This window comes from Mustelus asterias, chromosome 19, assembly GCF_964213995.1.
Source record: "Mustelus asterias chromosome 19, sMusAst1.hap1.1, whole genome shotgun sequence".
Lineage (NCBI taxonomy): Eukaryota > Metazoa > Chordata > Chondrichthyes > Carcharhiniformes > Triakidae > Mustelus > Mustelus asterias.
Window position 1 is genome coordinate 3664047 of NC_135819.1, and position 16034 is coordinate 3680080.

Genomic DNA, 16034 nt, shown 5'->3' on the forward strand with positions numbered 1-16034 from the left:
TTGACATCGGGCAGGATTTTATGGTTTCAGGACGAGTGAGGCCGCAAAATCCTGCCCATTAGATCAATGTCAGACTTTGCATTTTGTAAAATGTTTTTTTCTGTCAAACATTAATTAACATGAGGAGGCAATGGCATAGTGGTATTATCGCTAGGTTATTAATCCAGAAACTCAGTTAAGTTTCTGGGGACCCAGGTTCAAAACCTGCCACGGCAGATGGTGGAATTTGAATTCAATTTTTAAAAATCAGGAATTAAGAATCTACCGATAACCATGAAACCATTGTCGATTGTTGTAAAATCCCATCTGGTTCACTAATGTCCTTTCGGGAAGGAAACCTGCTATCCTTGCCTGGCCTACATGTGACTCCAGAGTCACAGCAATGGGTTGACTCTCAACTACCCTCTAAGGGCGGCTGGGATGGGTCATAAATGCTGGCCAGCCAGCGCCGGCCATGTCCCATGAATCTGTGCATAATATTTTATGCCTCATGTTTAATTATTTAAATGCATGCCTAAAATCTAACAGTATTAATATTAACATACAACTAGTATTTACAAAGTAACTGAGATCCCTTATCCTGGTGTAATTCTGGCAATTCTCTATACTCTCTCTCTAAGGCCTTGATATCCCATCCAAAGTATGGTGATAGAATGGACCACAATACTGTAGCTGAGGTTTAATTAGTAACTCATAAATGCATTAGCAATGCTTCCCTGCTTTTGAACTCTATACCTCTATTAGTAAAACCAGGGATCCCATACAGTTTTTAACACTTACCAACTTTTCCTCCCACCTACAGTGATATATTCATGTGAATCCTCAGATCTCACTTTTTCTACAATCACTTCAAAATTGTTATGTTGTCATTTCTCATTCTTCATCCCAGAATGTATTGTTTCACACTTCTGCTTTACATTTTATTTGCCATATATGATGCCCAGCTTCTTCCTATTATGCAGTCCACTTGTATTAATTCATAGTTTATTTTTGTTAAAAAATTCTATACTGTAAACTAAGCAATTTAAACTAATGGTGCAGGAGATGATGGAATATGGCTGAAAGTATAGGAGTTACAGAGTTCCTTCATGGAGATGATTCAGAATGCAGTGGATCAATGCATGTCCACGCAAAGCAAAATCACCAAGCTTAAAGGCACTCCTCCCTGGTTGAAAGAGACAACCAAACAACACATAAAGAAAGAATGCAGAAGTGAAAATGGCACAAATCTTTCAAAAATCACTGAATATCTGAGAGGAGGATGAGAATGGCAGATGTTATTCCTGTTTTGTAAATCGGTAGGGAAAATGACCTAGATTAATGAGTTTGATCATTTCAAGCAATCATGAAAACTCTTACTAAAGGTGTCATGAAATATTCTGAAAGAAGTAAAATCATAAAAGATAACAAACATATATTCACGAAGGAGAGGTCTTGGCAATCTAATTTATTGGTTTTCTTTGAGAGTGTGTCAAAGGAGCTTGCTAAAGGATAAGACAGTGAATATGGTGCACTTGGATTTAAATAAGGACTTGAGTTGATTAGAAAGGTTGGTACTGAAAGTAAAGCTGGAATCAGTGGATACATTTTGAGGTTGATTGATGGAATCCAGAGGGTGGTGGCACAGGATTGTCATTCGTGTTATCAGTCAGGTCCCAGAGGAGTCTGTTTGGGATATCTTTTATTTGATATCTTCCTGCATCTCCCAGTTCCACATTAAAGGTAAGTCTGTTCCAAAAACTTAGCTTGTAGGTTGCAAGTAGTCTCACAATCTGATTCTCCTGAGGGAAGCTGGGCAAACCAATCTTGTATTGGGGTTCTTAAACATCCTCCTATTGGTCTCTTATTTGCATTTGCAAAGGATTAAGTTATTTTGGGTGTAGGCACTACATAATTTTTTTCTTCCCCTGTTAGAAGCATGTGCACGTTTGCTTCCCAAGATATTGGGGGCTGAGTAGGCCACATGGAGTCGGCATATTAAGGCCAAGGCCAGGTTTTTACGGCCCCTTCCAGTGGGTATTATGGTCCTGCCCAACTGAATGGAGGTTTAAGTGGTTCGCGCATCTGCCATGGGAAGACACACTGTGGCAGGGCTATTAAACTCTGGCTCAAGTTTCAGAAGGCTTCCACCACTGGTGCTTTTCTCACCTTGTGCTCGGGTCTATTCTAGACTATTGTTAGAGCTTAGTCAACATGATTAGTCAACAACTCCTGTAATGTTGTAGTTTGTATATTTGTTATCTAAAAGTTCAAAGCCTTTTTAAAATCAAAAATGTTCGAGACCAAATCAGAAACTCCAAGGTATATTGTGAAATTAGCCTAAATCACAACTTTTTTTGATTTTGGCATTGGGACAAGCATAAGGTGTTTCGCTGACCCGTTAGGAAGCTTTTGTTAAAACAAACTTTATTTAACAACACAGTTAAAATGTAACAAAAAGAATTAGCATAACTTTTACCAATTGAAGTACATAGACATGACAAGGTATAATTCTTAACAGCTAGCTATCTCTGTAGTTTCAATGTAAGCAATATCCCCACAGACATGCATCCTCCTTCAGAATCAGTTAGCCCAAAAACAGTTATGCTCACATGAGTGCTACATTTCCAGACTTTTAACCCCCCCTTGTCAGATACAGACAGGCACATGTCTTCTGACTCCCATACAGCAGCCTCCAGAGAAAGAGACTTATTTCTTGACAGATCCCAGTCTCCAAAGCCAGAGGGAGGCACTTCTATCTAACAATTCCAAGCAGCAACTTGAGCTTATTTCTCTGTGTAAGCCTAGTCCCGCCTAATCACGCGATTTTGTTTCTGTCAATCAACCTGATCAAGCTGGACTCTGAAAAACCCGAGGGAAAAACACTAAAATAACAGAACTCCATTAGCTCAGATTAAAACAAACAATCTAGTAATTAGGATCAATTATGCCTCTGCAGTAACAAAGGGTATATCTCCACATCGTAACAAAGGGCTGCCAGTAACAGACAAAGCGGCACCAGTTAATAGAACTGACTGCTAAAACAAATCCTGCACAAGAAACATGACACAAATACATTTCTCAAAGGCACACTTTCATCACAAAAGGGAAAGCTCAAAATCTTGCCGAAAGTCCCGATACAGCTAACCTCACACTTGCTAACTGCTTAATTTTATTTTGGACCTTTTGAATTGGATCATTCTTCCATAATTTTTATTAAAATATTTTTGGCTCAGTTTCATAAACGGACATGCCATGTGTTTGAAAAGTGTTTTGCTAAAGCTAAATAATGCAGAATATTGGAAATATTTTCCTAATCCGATGCAGTACACAATTATAACCCTGGTGGAAGGTTTCCTGTTACTATGCTCTTAATTATTGTTCTTGAATTCCTGGTAAAACAATATTGGTGCCCAGACCTTTGACTAACAAAATTGCCAAAGTAAAAGTCAAAGAAAATGAGAAGCATCAGAGTACCTATCCACTGACCATTTAGGCTTTTCTTGCAGAACTGTTTGTTATCTCAGCAGTTTGAAAATGCTCAGTGAAGTTAAAAGAAAAGCAAAAGGGGAGGCAATGGCCTTGTGGTATTATCGCTAGACTATTAAACCAGAAATTTGACTAATGATCTGGGGACCCGGGTTCGAATCCCGCCATGGCAGTTGGTAGCATTTGAATTCAATTTTTAAAAATCTGGAAATGAGAATCTACTGATGACGATAAAACCATTGTCACTTGTTGAAAAAATTCATCTGGTTCACTAATGCCCTTTAGGGAAGGAAACCTGATGTCCTTACCAGGTCGGGCCTACATGTGAATCCAGAACCACAGCAATGTGGTTGACTCTCAGCTGCCCTCCAAGGGCAACTCGGGATGGGCAATAAATGCTGGCCAGCCAGCGACGCCCATGTCCCACAAATAAAAAAAACATAAGGGAGAAAATCTTCCACCCCCCTGAAAACCATTTTGCAAATCATTTACTTAGGATATGCTACCTGAGAGATTCTATATATGGATTAGCCCTGTTTGCTTCAATCTATGCAAAGACTTCATTTTAAGATATTTCTGCCTATGCAACTAATTCTGCTAACTTGACTACATTTTAAAACTCAGAAGGCTAAAGGTTAGCTGAAAATTGACTGCATTCCTGAAGGGTACACAATTCAGGCAAATACGTTTTTCATAACAGCAGCTGCAAGAATTGTTTTTCTAAGACGGAGACAGCCTGAGGAAAACATTTCCAATGACGAGATAACGGTTGAAATTTAGTTTGGATTTCAGTATGTTTTTTCAGTGTTTGTTTCAAGATCAGTGTGTTCAAGCCTCAATACAGGGGCTGGCTGTAAAAGCCAGGCTCAAAGTTTTCGTTTTCTTTTCAGTTTTGTCATGTTAATTTTAAGTTCTGTTCAATAAAAGAAAACCATTTCAAAAATCGTATCAATGTTGTCCCCTCATCTATTCAAATGAATGAATGGACCCAACACTGCCTTTAAATTATGTTTTTCTGTTCTGCTTGGACCAGCCATCTCATGTCTGCATACAAATACTCCTTGGTGTCAGTCAGAGGAGCATTGGAGAATGTCACCAGAAAAAAATCCTGACAATCTCCCAGCTCAGGCATAATTGGGGTGGCAATCTATGAAATTGCCTATGGAACAGTTACTGATGCTCCCATAGTTCACATCAGAAGATTTTTCTAGCTTTTTCATGTTCTCAGTTTCAAAAGAGCGACACAGTGGTTAGCACTGCTACCTCACAGCGCCAGGATCCTGGGTTCGATTCCCAGCTTGGGTCACTGTCTGTATGGAGTCTGAATGTTCCCCCCGTGTCTGTGTGGGTTTCCTCCGGGTGCTCCGGTTTCCTCCCACAGTCTGAAAGACATGCTGGTTAGGTGTATTGGCCATGCTAAATTCTCCCTCAGTTACCCAAGCAGGCACCGGAGTGTGGTGACTAGGGAATTTTCACATAACTTCATTGCAGTGTTAATGTAAGCCTACTTGTGACACTAATAAAATAAAAATAAATAAATTTAAATCTCTGCTGTGCTAAGGGAGGAGGAACTATGTGTAGCAGTTTTGAAAATGCTTTGTTCAGCACTCCTTCGGCTCACCACATGGCAAAGCAGCTCTTGAAATATTAAATATTTGACATTGCAGAAAATAAACTAAGAAAGTGAGTTGATCCTTTGAAAGCTGTCGGGTTTTGCTCAAAGCAGAACTAATTGATTTTTATCTTGCTTTTGCAGAGATCTGTTGTACAAACAACACCGCAGGCTGCTAAAACCAGCCAAGTTCAACAGTTATCAGTACAAGCGCTGCAGCAAGTTCATGTTTCTCAGGAGGTATGTGGTATTGTTCAATTATTCATCTTCATTTTTACATTTTCTGCTCAAATTAACTTATAGACCAAATTATGGACACTACTGAATTTGTTTATTGTTAGTTATGACTCCATTCCAAGAAATATGAACAGTATTACATCAAAATGTCAGAATTATGGCTACCATAAATTATGAGATGAAGAAAAGACATTATAGTTTTATATGATACATAAAATCTTACCATTTGGCAAAATAATTGTGGTTGCTTTGCAGTTATTTCCTGCTCAATAATGTCACAATTCACTTAAATCATATTTTGGCTAATAGATGACCAAGCTAGATAAGAAAATTTAGGTGAGATTATACATATTTTATATTTTCTTTATCATAAGGCAAGTAAAGAGCTGCATCCTGATGAGGACAAGATTTCACTAATTTCTTTCATTTTATAAGCTTTACCCCATTTTTCTTCCCCTCTGCTGAAAAGGTGATAACTAATGCTAAAGTACAGATCTTATTACCATACACAAAGATACCAGGGGTGATCTTACCAAAAAGATTGCAAGTGCCGAATGAGTGTCAAAACGGGAGAGAATCGGGCCCATTTTTTGGGCGAGCTCCCAGACGCAATCGTATAGCACTTAGAGAAAAAAATAAGGCAAGGTGTGATTCTCGCCAGTAGGGGGAGTGGACGGAGCGTTCTCATGCTGGGAAGCCGGCTGCAGACTGCTAGAGAGCACTATTGTGCATGCGCCCTGATCTCCCAGTGATTGCTATTCCCCCCACCACCGTGGAAATCATAGTGCCATTGTGCCCGATGGGCACTGCCAGGGTGCTCGATGGGTGGTACCAAGCTGGCATTGCCAGGGTCCCAGGCTGGCACTGCCCAAGGGGCACGGCCCACTTCTGCCCCAACCACCCGGAGGCCTTAATGGCCTCCGGTCCCACCAGCAAGACCGTCACGTCAGGTCTCCATTGGTGGAGACCCTACATGATCCTTGCCAGTGAGGACCACCTCCAGTGAGACTGTTGAGGCAAGTGAGCCCAGACAATTGCATCCCATGCTCACTAATAATATTAAAATGAGCAACTAAATATTAAAATCAGAGGCACGAGGCTGATTATGCTGACAGGGCAGGGCCTGTAATATCACGAGAGAAACAGGGCACGAGTTCAGTTCTTTTGCCTTTCGTGCGATCTTACCAGCTTGTCATGCCAATCGACCGACATGACAAGCCGGTAAAATTGCCCCGTCATCTTTTTTGTACAGCCAAGATACTGACAGCTGTTCAGCCAGAGGAGAAGGGCTTGTGGCATCACAACTGAGCTTTTCAACTGGAGTTCCTGCATCGGGGAAAGTACTTAGGATTTTCTCCTCCTCTCTTTGCTTGGAAACCACGCATTGCTGTTCTCCTGGGATTGTCCTTAGTGAGGTTAGTTTAACTCAGCACAGGCCAGGAAGCAAATATGCTGCTATTTGTTTAAATAGCGCAATACCACACAACTCTTAGATTTAGCAATAGCCTTGCACAATTTTGGCCTTTAGAGCATCCCCAATTTTCCTCACCCCACCTTTAGTGGCAGTTCCTTCATTTGTTGGAATTCTCTCCCTAAGGTTGTCTGCCTCTCCGCACCTTGAATCTTGACCAATCTTTCAGTCATCTATTATAATATTTCCTTATGTGGCTTGGTTTAAAATTTTGCCTGATAATGTTACTATGAAGTACCTTGGGATATTCAACTATATTAAAGGGGCCATATAAATGCAAGATGTTATTGAGCCATTGGTACATTTGTTAAAGCTTTGAGTTGTCTTTCACATTGTTTTGTGACTTAATATGCATATTGACTGAACAACATGGAAAATGCAGTGTTAAAGAAGCCTGCACTCTGACCTGGCACTGTTCTTTCAAAAAAAATGAAGTGCATTCAGGAAGCAACCAATATCTAGTGGGCATAGGAAAATGCCACACTCCAGTAATGGCCTTTAAAAGGGACAATGTCCCAGTTGTTTTACTTGTTGAATTATTATCTATTAATTTCAATCAATTACTTTCAAAAGATGAGACAGACCATGCATGGTAAGTAATTCAACATTTCAGCACATAAATCCAAGATAACCTGAATATAGCTAGACCAGACTAGATTTCTTGCAAAATTAGAAAATTCACAATGTTTTGCAAGCATAGATATTGAATGATAGTTGAATATGAAATGAACAAAAACAATCCAAACCTATTGGAGCTAGGATGTATTTTCACTTCAGTAGCTTTCTAGCAATAGGCCAATTGTAGCTCTTGGTTCAATGGTCTCAGAATTTGTTTGGTTTGAAATGAGCAGACTATGGGAGTTTTAAATGACTTACAGCATTCCACTGGTCTGTTCTTGAATCTCTCAAGACTAAATGCACACGACTGCTATTTAACCTGTGCATGTAGAGAAAAATATCTATAAATTAACTTACTATTTGAAGTGCGCTCAACTCTTATTTAGCAAAACCATATTGACAATTACTTAAATAATAGCTCTTTGATCTCTTAACGTTTGTCCTTTAATAGTTGAGCAGTTTTTTGGAGTGTCTGACATTCGGGATATTCAAATTCTTCCCATAGGAATGAAAGAACTTACATTGAGAGAAATAGAACATTTGTAGAGTTGAGCATCTATATTGGGCAAATGTTCAGTTTGTTTTTTTTTGTTTCATTTTTTACAAACTATACAACGAACCTCCCTATAACTTTTGTAGATGTATTATAAAGTATATATTAGTACTTTCAAGAATTCTGTTAAAGTATATAGTGAATTTTGTGTCCAAGATGAGGGATGACCATGCTAGAAAATGGAATTACTTTTGTATCCAATATTGTTAGCTTCAATCAGCCATGATTGAATGGCGGAGCAGACTCCATGGGCAGAATAGCCTAATTCTGCTCCTATATCTTACGGTCTTGTATAGCACAGACGACATGCCATAACCCTTTGGCCCATCAGCCTCCCTGCACCAGCATGTGTCTTTTCCATTTCCCATATTAGCTATACCACTGAATTATATTTTACAGTTTAAGTTGAGTACTTTTATATCTTGTATCTGAGTCCCTGAGGAGTTGGGTTGAGATATTCCAAATTTAATACTTAGGGTCTTTAGGAACCATTAGAAAAGTCACCTTTTATTGGTCTTCAATGGTCCAGTTTCTTTCAATGTTGGCATGTTCATCCATCTTCTGTTCTTGTGATTGTATTCTGGTAAAGTGATTTAGTAAAAATAATTTGCTTATATTGTATACCAGAGCACAGAGAATGAGATTTCCAGTTTGATAGAGAAAGATCAGAAGCTGCAGGTAGTTGCCGATTCTCCCAGCTCAAAGAACAGCATTCACGAGGAACATCAGTTAGGAAACTCCCAAGCATTGAGTCCAGAACATAAAGTGCACGTCTTGCACATGATGCCTTCCACCTCAGCACCAAGGATCGAAGTGATTCGATTTACTCCCCAGCATCTTCCCAGCACAGAGCAGAAAGTGATTATTGAGCAAGTTCCATTTTTCTCCATGTTACCAGCCAGCCCTGAGCAACGAGTCAAGGTCCAGCGAGTCCCTCAGGCACTAGTATTTGGAACAGGACCAACTGCACTTAAAGTAGGTTGTAAGCAATAATCATAAGGATAAACAGAAAGCTGTGTTATTCAAGTTCCTTAAAGGTGTTTACTGTTTGAAAATTGTGCTGATTTAGTTTGCCTTTTAAATATTGTATTTTAGTAATGAGCATAGTTAAGGGAATAACTAATTTTTCTAAATTACGTTATGTATATTTTAAGAACAAGCAGCAGTGATTTTAAAACTTGACTGTATGAGGGACCCTGAAAATACTTCCACATTGTCTGGGACCCCATCCACAAATATCTGAAAACTTGTCAACAACCCAAAGAAAAAACAACTCGTTGTCTGAAGCATTTCTTTCCGAAACAGGAACAGAAATGTTAACCAACAAAAAAAATAGAATAATCTAATCATTGCGTCCCTGACTATGTGCTAAGTTCCCCATCATGTCTGACCAGAAACAGAATGTTTCATCACAGCCCTGATCTGTAGATTGTGAACAGGTTTTAGGGTGTCATGAGGTGAGTTACTCTCTCCAGAATTCCCAGCCTCTGATCTGCCCTAGTGGCCACAGCATTTATAAGGCTACTTCAGGTTAGTTTCTGGATATTGATAATGGGAGATTCAGCAATGATAATGCCATTGAATGTCAAGGGGCAATGGTTGGATTCTGTCTTGTTTTAGATGATCATTACCTAGCACATGAGTGGCAACTAATGTTACTTGCCATTTGTCAGTCCAAATCTAGATATTGTCCAGGTTTGCTGCATTTGGACATAGAATAAATAGATGCTATTTTTAAAAAATAAAAAATTAGGATAATGTCTATAAGAAAAAACAACTTGTTGTCTTAAGCATTTCTTTAGGAAACGGGAACAGAAGAGTTAACCAACAAAAACATAGAATAATCTAATCAATGAGTTCCTGACTATGTGCTAAGTTCCCCGTCATGTCTGACCAGAAACAGAATATTTCATCACAGTCCTGATCTGACCAGAAACAGAAGGAAGTCTGATGACATGCTGAGAACCTCAGCATTCATTGACCCCATTCAAAATTGTCTGGTATTCAATTTATCGATGTTCATTATTTAAAAATATTCATTCATAAAATGAGTTCCTGAAAATTTGCTGCGGCTTTGAAAATATGTATTAAAGTGGCGAAACCTGATCAGTTTATTGCACATGCCTTATCTGAATTAAAGAAAACATCTCATGTTGTTTAAATTGAAAACGACAAAATTGTCATAATGGCGAGAAAACAGAGTTATCCACATCGGTCTTTCGGGCACGCTCCGCACTGCAAACATCCCACGCTCAGTCACTTTTTCAGAGTGGTGAGGTGTACTGGGGAGGGGCGGGGCTTAAGCACGCCAGTAAGTCCAGTTTCAGAGCGCTCGGGCACCATCTCACAAGGGCAGGGCGTCCGAATGTGTAGCAGCATGTGTACCATCTACAGTATGCACTACAGGAATTCACCAAGGCTCCTTAGAGAGCATTTTCCAAACCCACAACTGCTACCATCTGGAAGGGCAAGGACAGCAGACACATGGGGACACCACTACCTGAATGTTCCCCTCTAAGCCACTCACCATCCTGACTTGGAAACATATCGGCCGTTCCTTCACTGTCACTGGGTCAAAATCCTGGAGCTCCCTCCCTAACTGTGGATGTACGTACACCACATAGCCAACAGCAGTTCGAGAAAGCAGCTCACCACCATCTTCTTGAGGGCAATTGCAGATGGGCAATAAATGCTGGCCTAGCCAGCAATGTCCACATCCTATGAATGAATTTAAAAAACACTATTGCCATTATGATGTTGGATGCCTTGCAGGCTTCAAATAGTTGTACCAGAAATTTAGAATGGTTCCTCCCACCGGCAGCATTGTACATAGAGGTTAAGTCATACCCATTGAATGGAAGGTCATTATTAAAGGAGGTGATCTAACACTTTGCTTCAAGACAAATGTTTTGATATTTTGGTTTGCTAATTAACAAATGGTACACCCTAATAGTTTTTTATTCCTGATGACCTCCATATTTAGGTTCAGCAGTTACAACAGGTCCCAGTGCAGCCAGTTCAGCATGTCTATTCCAACCAAGTGCAGTATGTAGAAGGGGGTGATGCCAGCTATACAGGAAGCACAATGTGAGTAGAAAGAATTCCTGTCAGAATGCGTAAAGAACTGGTCAAGAAATGTGCATGTTAATGAAATATGTGTTATTTTTAAGATATAATTTGTATGGTTACTCTATATGATGGAATTAAAAGGAACAGCATAGAGGGCCACTAATGGTTAATTGCTGATCCATGTGAGTCAATTTAAGATTGGTCATCATCCTATCACAGCACATAAATGCAGCAAGAGGACAGTGGCATCGTCGCAAAGTGGTCACATTTCTCGAAGGGGGTGAAAGATCAGAGTAGAAGTTTTAAAAAAGGTAACGGATTTTGAAAACTGATTATTTCACAATAAACTGGTTTCTACACAATAATGGTGAAAGGGTTCGGGATTTGAACAAAGTCAACAAATAATCCGGCTTCTGTGGTTGTACAGTGCATAATTACAAACAGTGAGGACAACAACCAAAGCCTCAAATGAGATGCTGGGTGCTGATTTCAATAACTGTGGTTGCATCGTAAGACAAACAGAATCAGTTCCTTTCAGTTAGAGATTCACCACCGCTGACAAACCAAAAGAATTTAATGTTGGCCGCTTTGTGATGAGCTGACCTCTTGTGCATTCCCGATTTTAATTACTCCACGATTGGTTTCTGTGCTTTCAGCTGTTTAGGCTTTAAACTCTAAATTCCCTCCCTAAACCTGATCTCCTCTCTCCTTTTCTCTTCTCCTGTAAGATATTCCTTAAAATTGACCTCTTTGACCAAGCTTGGATCATCGGATCTGTAATCTCCTGGCTCGATATCAAAAATATTTTTATTTGTATGCCCTTGGAATGTTTTGTACATAAGGTTGCAGGTTTTTGTTGCGGGATGCTGATGCACTTCTAAATATTTAATCTAAACCTCTGTTTGGAAGACAGATTTTTGCTGTTGCAGGTTGCTGGTGTAATGTTAATATTTGCTGCTCGATGTGCAAGTGCCACACAAATAGATTTGCATTATAATTCATGATCTCACCAATATAGCAAACTTCCTTCTGAAGTAATCACCAAGAAAGCTTTATTCTAACAACTTATCTCAGGATTTTAAATTATTATAGGAAGTGTAGAGGCACTGTTACTGGACTATGTCGTATTGAAATTTATGACACCCTCAATTTGTGATTGTTTTAAAAAGGGGCTTGCCTTTTTTCTCCATTTTTTAAGTTCGCACTTAAAGAATTTGCATTTATATTGTGCATTATCACATCACTCAGGGATTCAAAACATCTCGTATTTATAAATGTTATAATAAATAGTCTGAGCATATTTTGAAACTCCGAATTCATTTGAGGTACCTGATGCATGCATTTTATATTTTTACCCTAATAAGTGTCTACTGTGTTTTTGAGATAAGTGAAAATCTATAGAAAAAATTAGTTTGAAGAATTGCATGTCCCACCTGGGCAACCAGAATAAGTCATTTAACATAGTGCTTCTAATATGGTTTGTTAGTCTTTAATTCACAATAGGTTTGTAACACTATGCTCCTAAATATAAGTAGGCAAACTGTCACTAAAGTCATCTTTGTGGAACCGCTGCCATACTTTCTCATTTCAGACGTTCAAACACCTACCCTTATTCAGAAACTCAGCTGTACAGCCAGAACACAAGCGGGAGTTACTATGAATCTCAGGGGACACCAAACCAGGTTGCCACGCCGGTGACTTCGCAGAACGTGGTCAGTAGTGGAACGGTGCCAATGTATGTCACGGGAGGGCAGATTGTGGCCAACCCAGGAGGAGGGACCTATGTCATCCAGGGAGGTTACATGCTGGGGAGCTCCAGTCAGTCTTACAGTCACACCATGCGTGCCTCTCCAGCCACAGTGAGTCACTGGTCAACTCTTCCAAGTGCTGACTCCCCTGGGGTTTCTGTTTTGTACTGTTCGATAAGGGTGGTCCAGTAGCACAAATGTTAGAACACCTGCCTCCCAACCAGATGGTCAAAGGTCTGGGTCACAGGATTGCTTGTCGCTCTAAATTGCATGCCACTTTTGAGACCAAATTCAATCAGTTTTTGCTAGATGTAATGTATTTCTAATTTGGGACGCTCTTTTGAAAAAGCTGAGACAATAGACTTGCAGCACAGCAAGTGTATTTTCTGTTGTTATTTCATGGAACAGCATTGACAGCTGTGGTAGAGAAATCTGCGCACCAGACCATCCTAGTCTCCAGGCTGAAGGATGCTATCTGTGGGCGAGCAGCACCTTGGATAAAATTGGGAATAAATTCAAAGTAAACATAGATATATATTTCCATTAAAAGCTTTGTTATATTCATGTTTGTTGTTCATTTAAATGCAAAAAAAAACTACTTGGAGCATTACGTGGCTGTATTCCGATTGAGAGTTCTCATGATATGAATGGCAAGAGTTGACATCTCAGTGTTTTATGTAATCATTTGAACCCTCAGTGTTATAGCCACTAAGATACTCCCATACAATATAGATACAAGAGCAAAAATATTTTATCAATGAATTGTTTGCTGCCTATCTTTCATATTGCATGTTGTGTCAAGTAACCTGATAAAATGTAGACGTATTTTGTTGAACCATCTCAGGAAAATGTGAGTGGAGGAGCCAGAGGAAGTTTTTTCAGTGTTAGACACTGAAAAATGTAAAAGCATTTATTCACAGGCACAGTGGATATATTGTACCAATGTCAATTAATTGTGACTGTTACATTTACCCCATGTCATGTACGACCCTTTTGTTGAATTGGACTACCTTGTGAAAATAACACCTTGTATAGGGCTTTGTAACGGGTACAGAATTGGACATTTTAGGAAATACTGCAACTATGTGACACAAAACGCAGTGTACAAAGCACTAATATTTTTGTGCACAAAGCATTTGATTCAAAATGAATTGGAGTTCTTTAAGCACCTATCGTACTATTTTAGCTATTGGAAGAGGCAGAAAACTTTGTCACAATTGTGATACTTTTGTATTATTCTCATTAAATACAAAGGAATCACCTCTGTGCCTGTGGAATTCGTCAGAGACAGTGACAGATCGTTAATGTGTGTGCATCTTATACCTTCAGACAGAGCAGTCAGAGGGACATATACAGAAGAAAGGCAATGAGTGGAAAGCTTTACAGAAAGAGGGAGAGAGGAGAAAAGACAAAATGAGTGAGAAAGTTAGAGGGGTGCAGAGGGAATGATTGAAAATCAAACAGAAGGACACAAAATTATGAAGCATGGACAACAGGATCAGAATTTCAATTTTACCCACTTAGAAATGAGAAAGGTGTTGTGGATTGGCCTCTTCACGTAGAAACGACCTAATTTTATTTCCATTAAAACAATTAAAAAGGGATAGTTTCTGTAATGACAGCTGATCTGCAACACCTGTTCAGTGTCCAGCTAGCAAATTGAAAATCTACCTCACTTTATTATTTTCCATGAGCAATGCACCAACAGACTAATTGGCTGTTTAATTTACCTGTGAAATGCCACACACTGAGTGAATCTTGAAAAATTTCAGGCCTGAACTATTGTCATTTGTATCGCTCCTGTGGATTTTCAGTCTGTTACATTGTAAAGTTACTTTGCTGTCGATGTAGTTCTTTTTCCAGTTACATTAAACAGATGTAAAGTCTGACAAACTGAACATTTTCTTAACTTAGATTCCCAGTAAAATAGTGTTGCAAGGAAAATGATGAATGAAAGTAATAAAAAAAACATTCTTCTTGTTCTTACACAGGTTCAGTGGTTATTAGATAACTATGAAACAGCAGAAGGAGTGAGTTTGCCTCGAAGCACTCTATACTGTCACTATCTGCTACACTGTCAGGAGCAGAAACTGGAGCCTGTAAATGCTGCCTCATTTGGAAAACTGATACGATCGGTATTCATGGGACTCCGGACCCGGAGACTTGGCACACGGTTAGCTTTCTCTATCCCTTTTGTAGGGCCTTCAGCGTAATTCAGACTCACTAGCTAAGGGGCATTTCAGAAATGATTCATTAAAGTTGAATGTATGGACTGACACTGAAAATATTCCAGTGCTCAAATGTAAGTTATCTTCTGGCTCTTGTTCCAAGTTAAACTTCTTGAGAACTTGCCCGTTGTAACTTTCAGCACAAACAAATTTTCACGAAGTGACGTTTGTAATAATGCGTTTATATAAATGTGTGATGCATTTCTAACTTCACAACATATGACAGATGCTGGAAATCTGGAATAAAGACAGCTGGAAATTCTCAGCAGGTCAGGCAGCAGCTCTGCAGAGAGAAACAGTTAATATTTCGGGTTGATTACCTTTCATCGAAAACTGGGCAAAAATGAGATTTAACAGATTTACAGCAAATGCAGGTGCACTGAAGAATAGCTCTTTGATAGGGTGAGAGGCAGGACAGATCAAAAGGAATGATCGGGCAAGGTAAAGGGAGATGGTCATTGGACAAGTAAAGAAATGAAAGATGGATCTGGAAGAGGGTGTAAAATTACAGACATCTAAACAAATCATCACTAACAGCTGTCAGCCAAAAAAAATGGGAGTAGAAGTTATGATTGAAACTTAGCTTTGAAGGCTATAAAGTGCCGAATCAAAGAAGATGAGGTGATGTTCCTTGAGTTTACATCGAGCTGCATTGGAACAGTGTAGGAGGCAGAGAAGAAAGAGATGGGAGTAGGGTAGAGAATTAAATGATCGGTGATCGGAAGCTGTGTTAGACTTGTGAACCGACCACTGCAGCCCTCTGCTAGCAGCTCTCTGATACAACTGCTTGGCTTGCCAAATTGACATTTTTTAAAAACCAGATAATTGCAGCAATATTTATATTTTGTACATATGTGCAATCACCTAGAAAATGTCACAGTGAGGGAAGAAAGCCTGGAGTCAACAGCTAGAGGACTTGAACTGGCATGTATTACCATTTTATTCCCAAAAAGTAGCTTTCTACTCTTGAGGGTGATAGAGCACATGATAATAGAGCTGAACCAAGCGATTTAATAAATGTTTTAATCTT

At 39.4% G+C, this 16034-nt stretch overlaps 1 protein-coding gene across 7 annotated transcripts in view; it reads left to right on the forward strand.

Annotated features, from left to right (window-relative positions):
- LOC144507683 (MHC class II regulatory factor RFX1-like) overlaps positions 1 to 16034 on the forward strand; it is a 131269-nt gene that overhangs the window by 79126 nt on the left and 36109 nt on the right. For 2 of the 7 annotated variants that reach the window (XM_078234867.1, XM_078234869.1), the window contains exons 4-8: positions 5225 to 5320; positions 8587 to 8934; positions 10943 to 11046; positions 12620 to 12887; positions 14768 to 14949. In XM_078234867.1, coding sequence (XP_078090993.1) covers positions 5225 to 5320; positions 8587 to 8934; positions 10943 to 11046; positions 12620 to 12887; positions 14768 to 14949 — 998 coding nt within the window. The remainder of the gene's footprint in view (positions 1 to 5224; positions 5321 to 8586; positions 8935 to 10942; positions 11047 to 12619; positions 12888 to 14767; positions 14950 to 16034) is intronic. The other 5 variants (XM_078234871.1, XM_078234872.1, XM_078234873.1 and 2 more) reach the window with 3 other exon arrangements.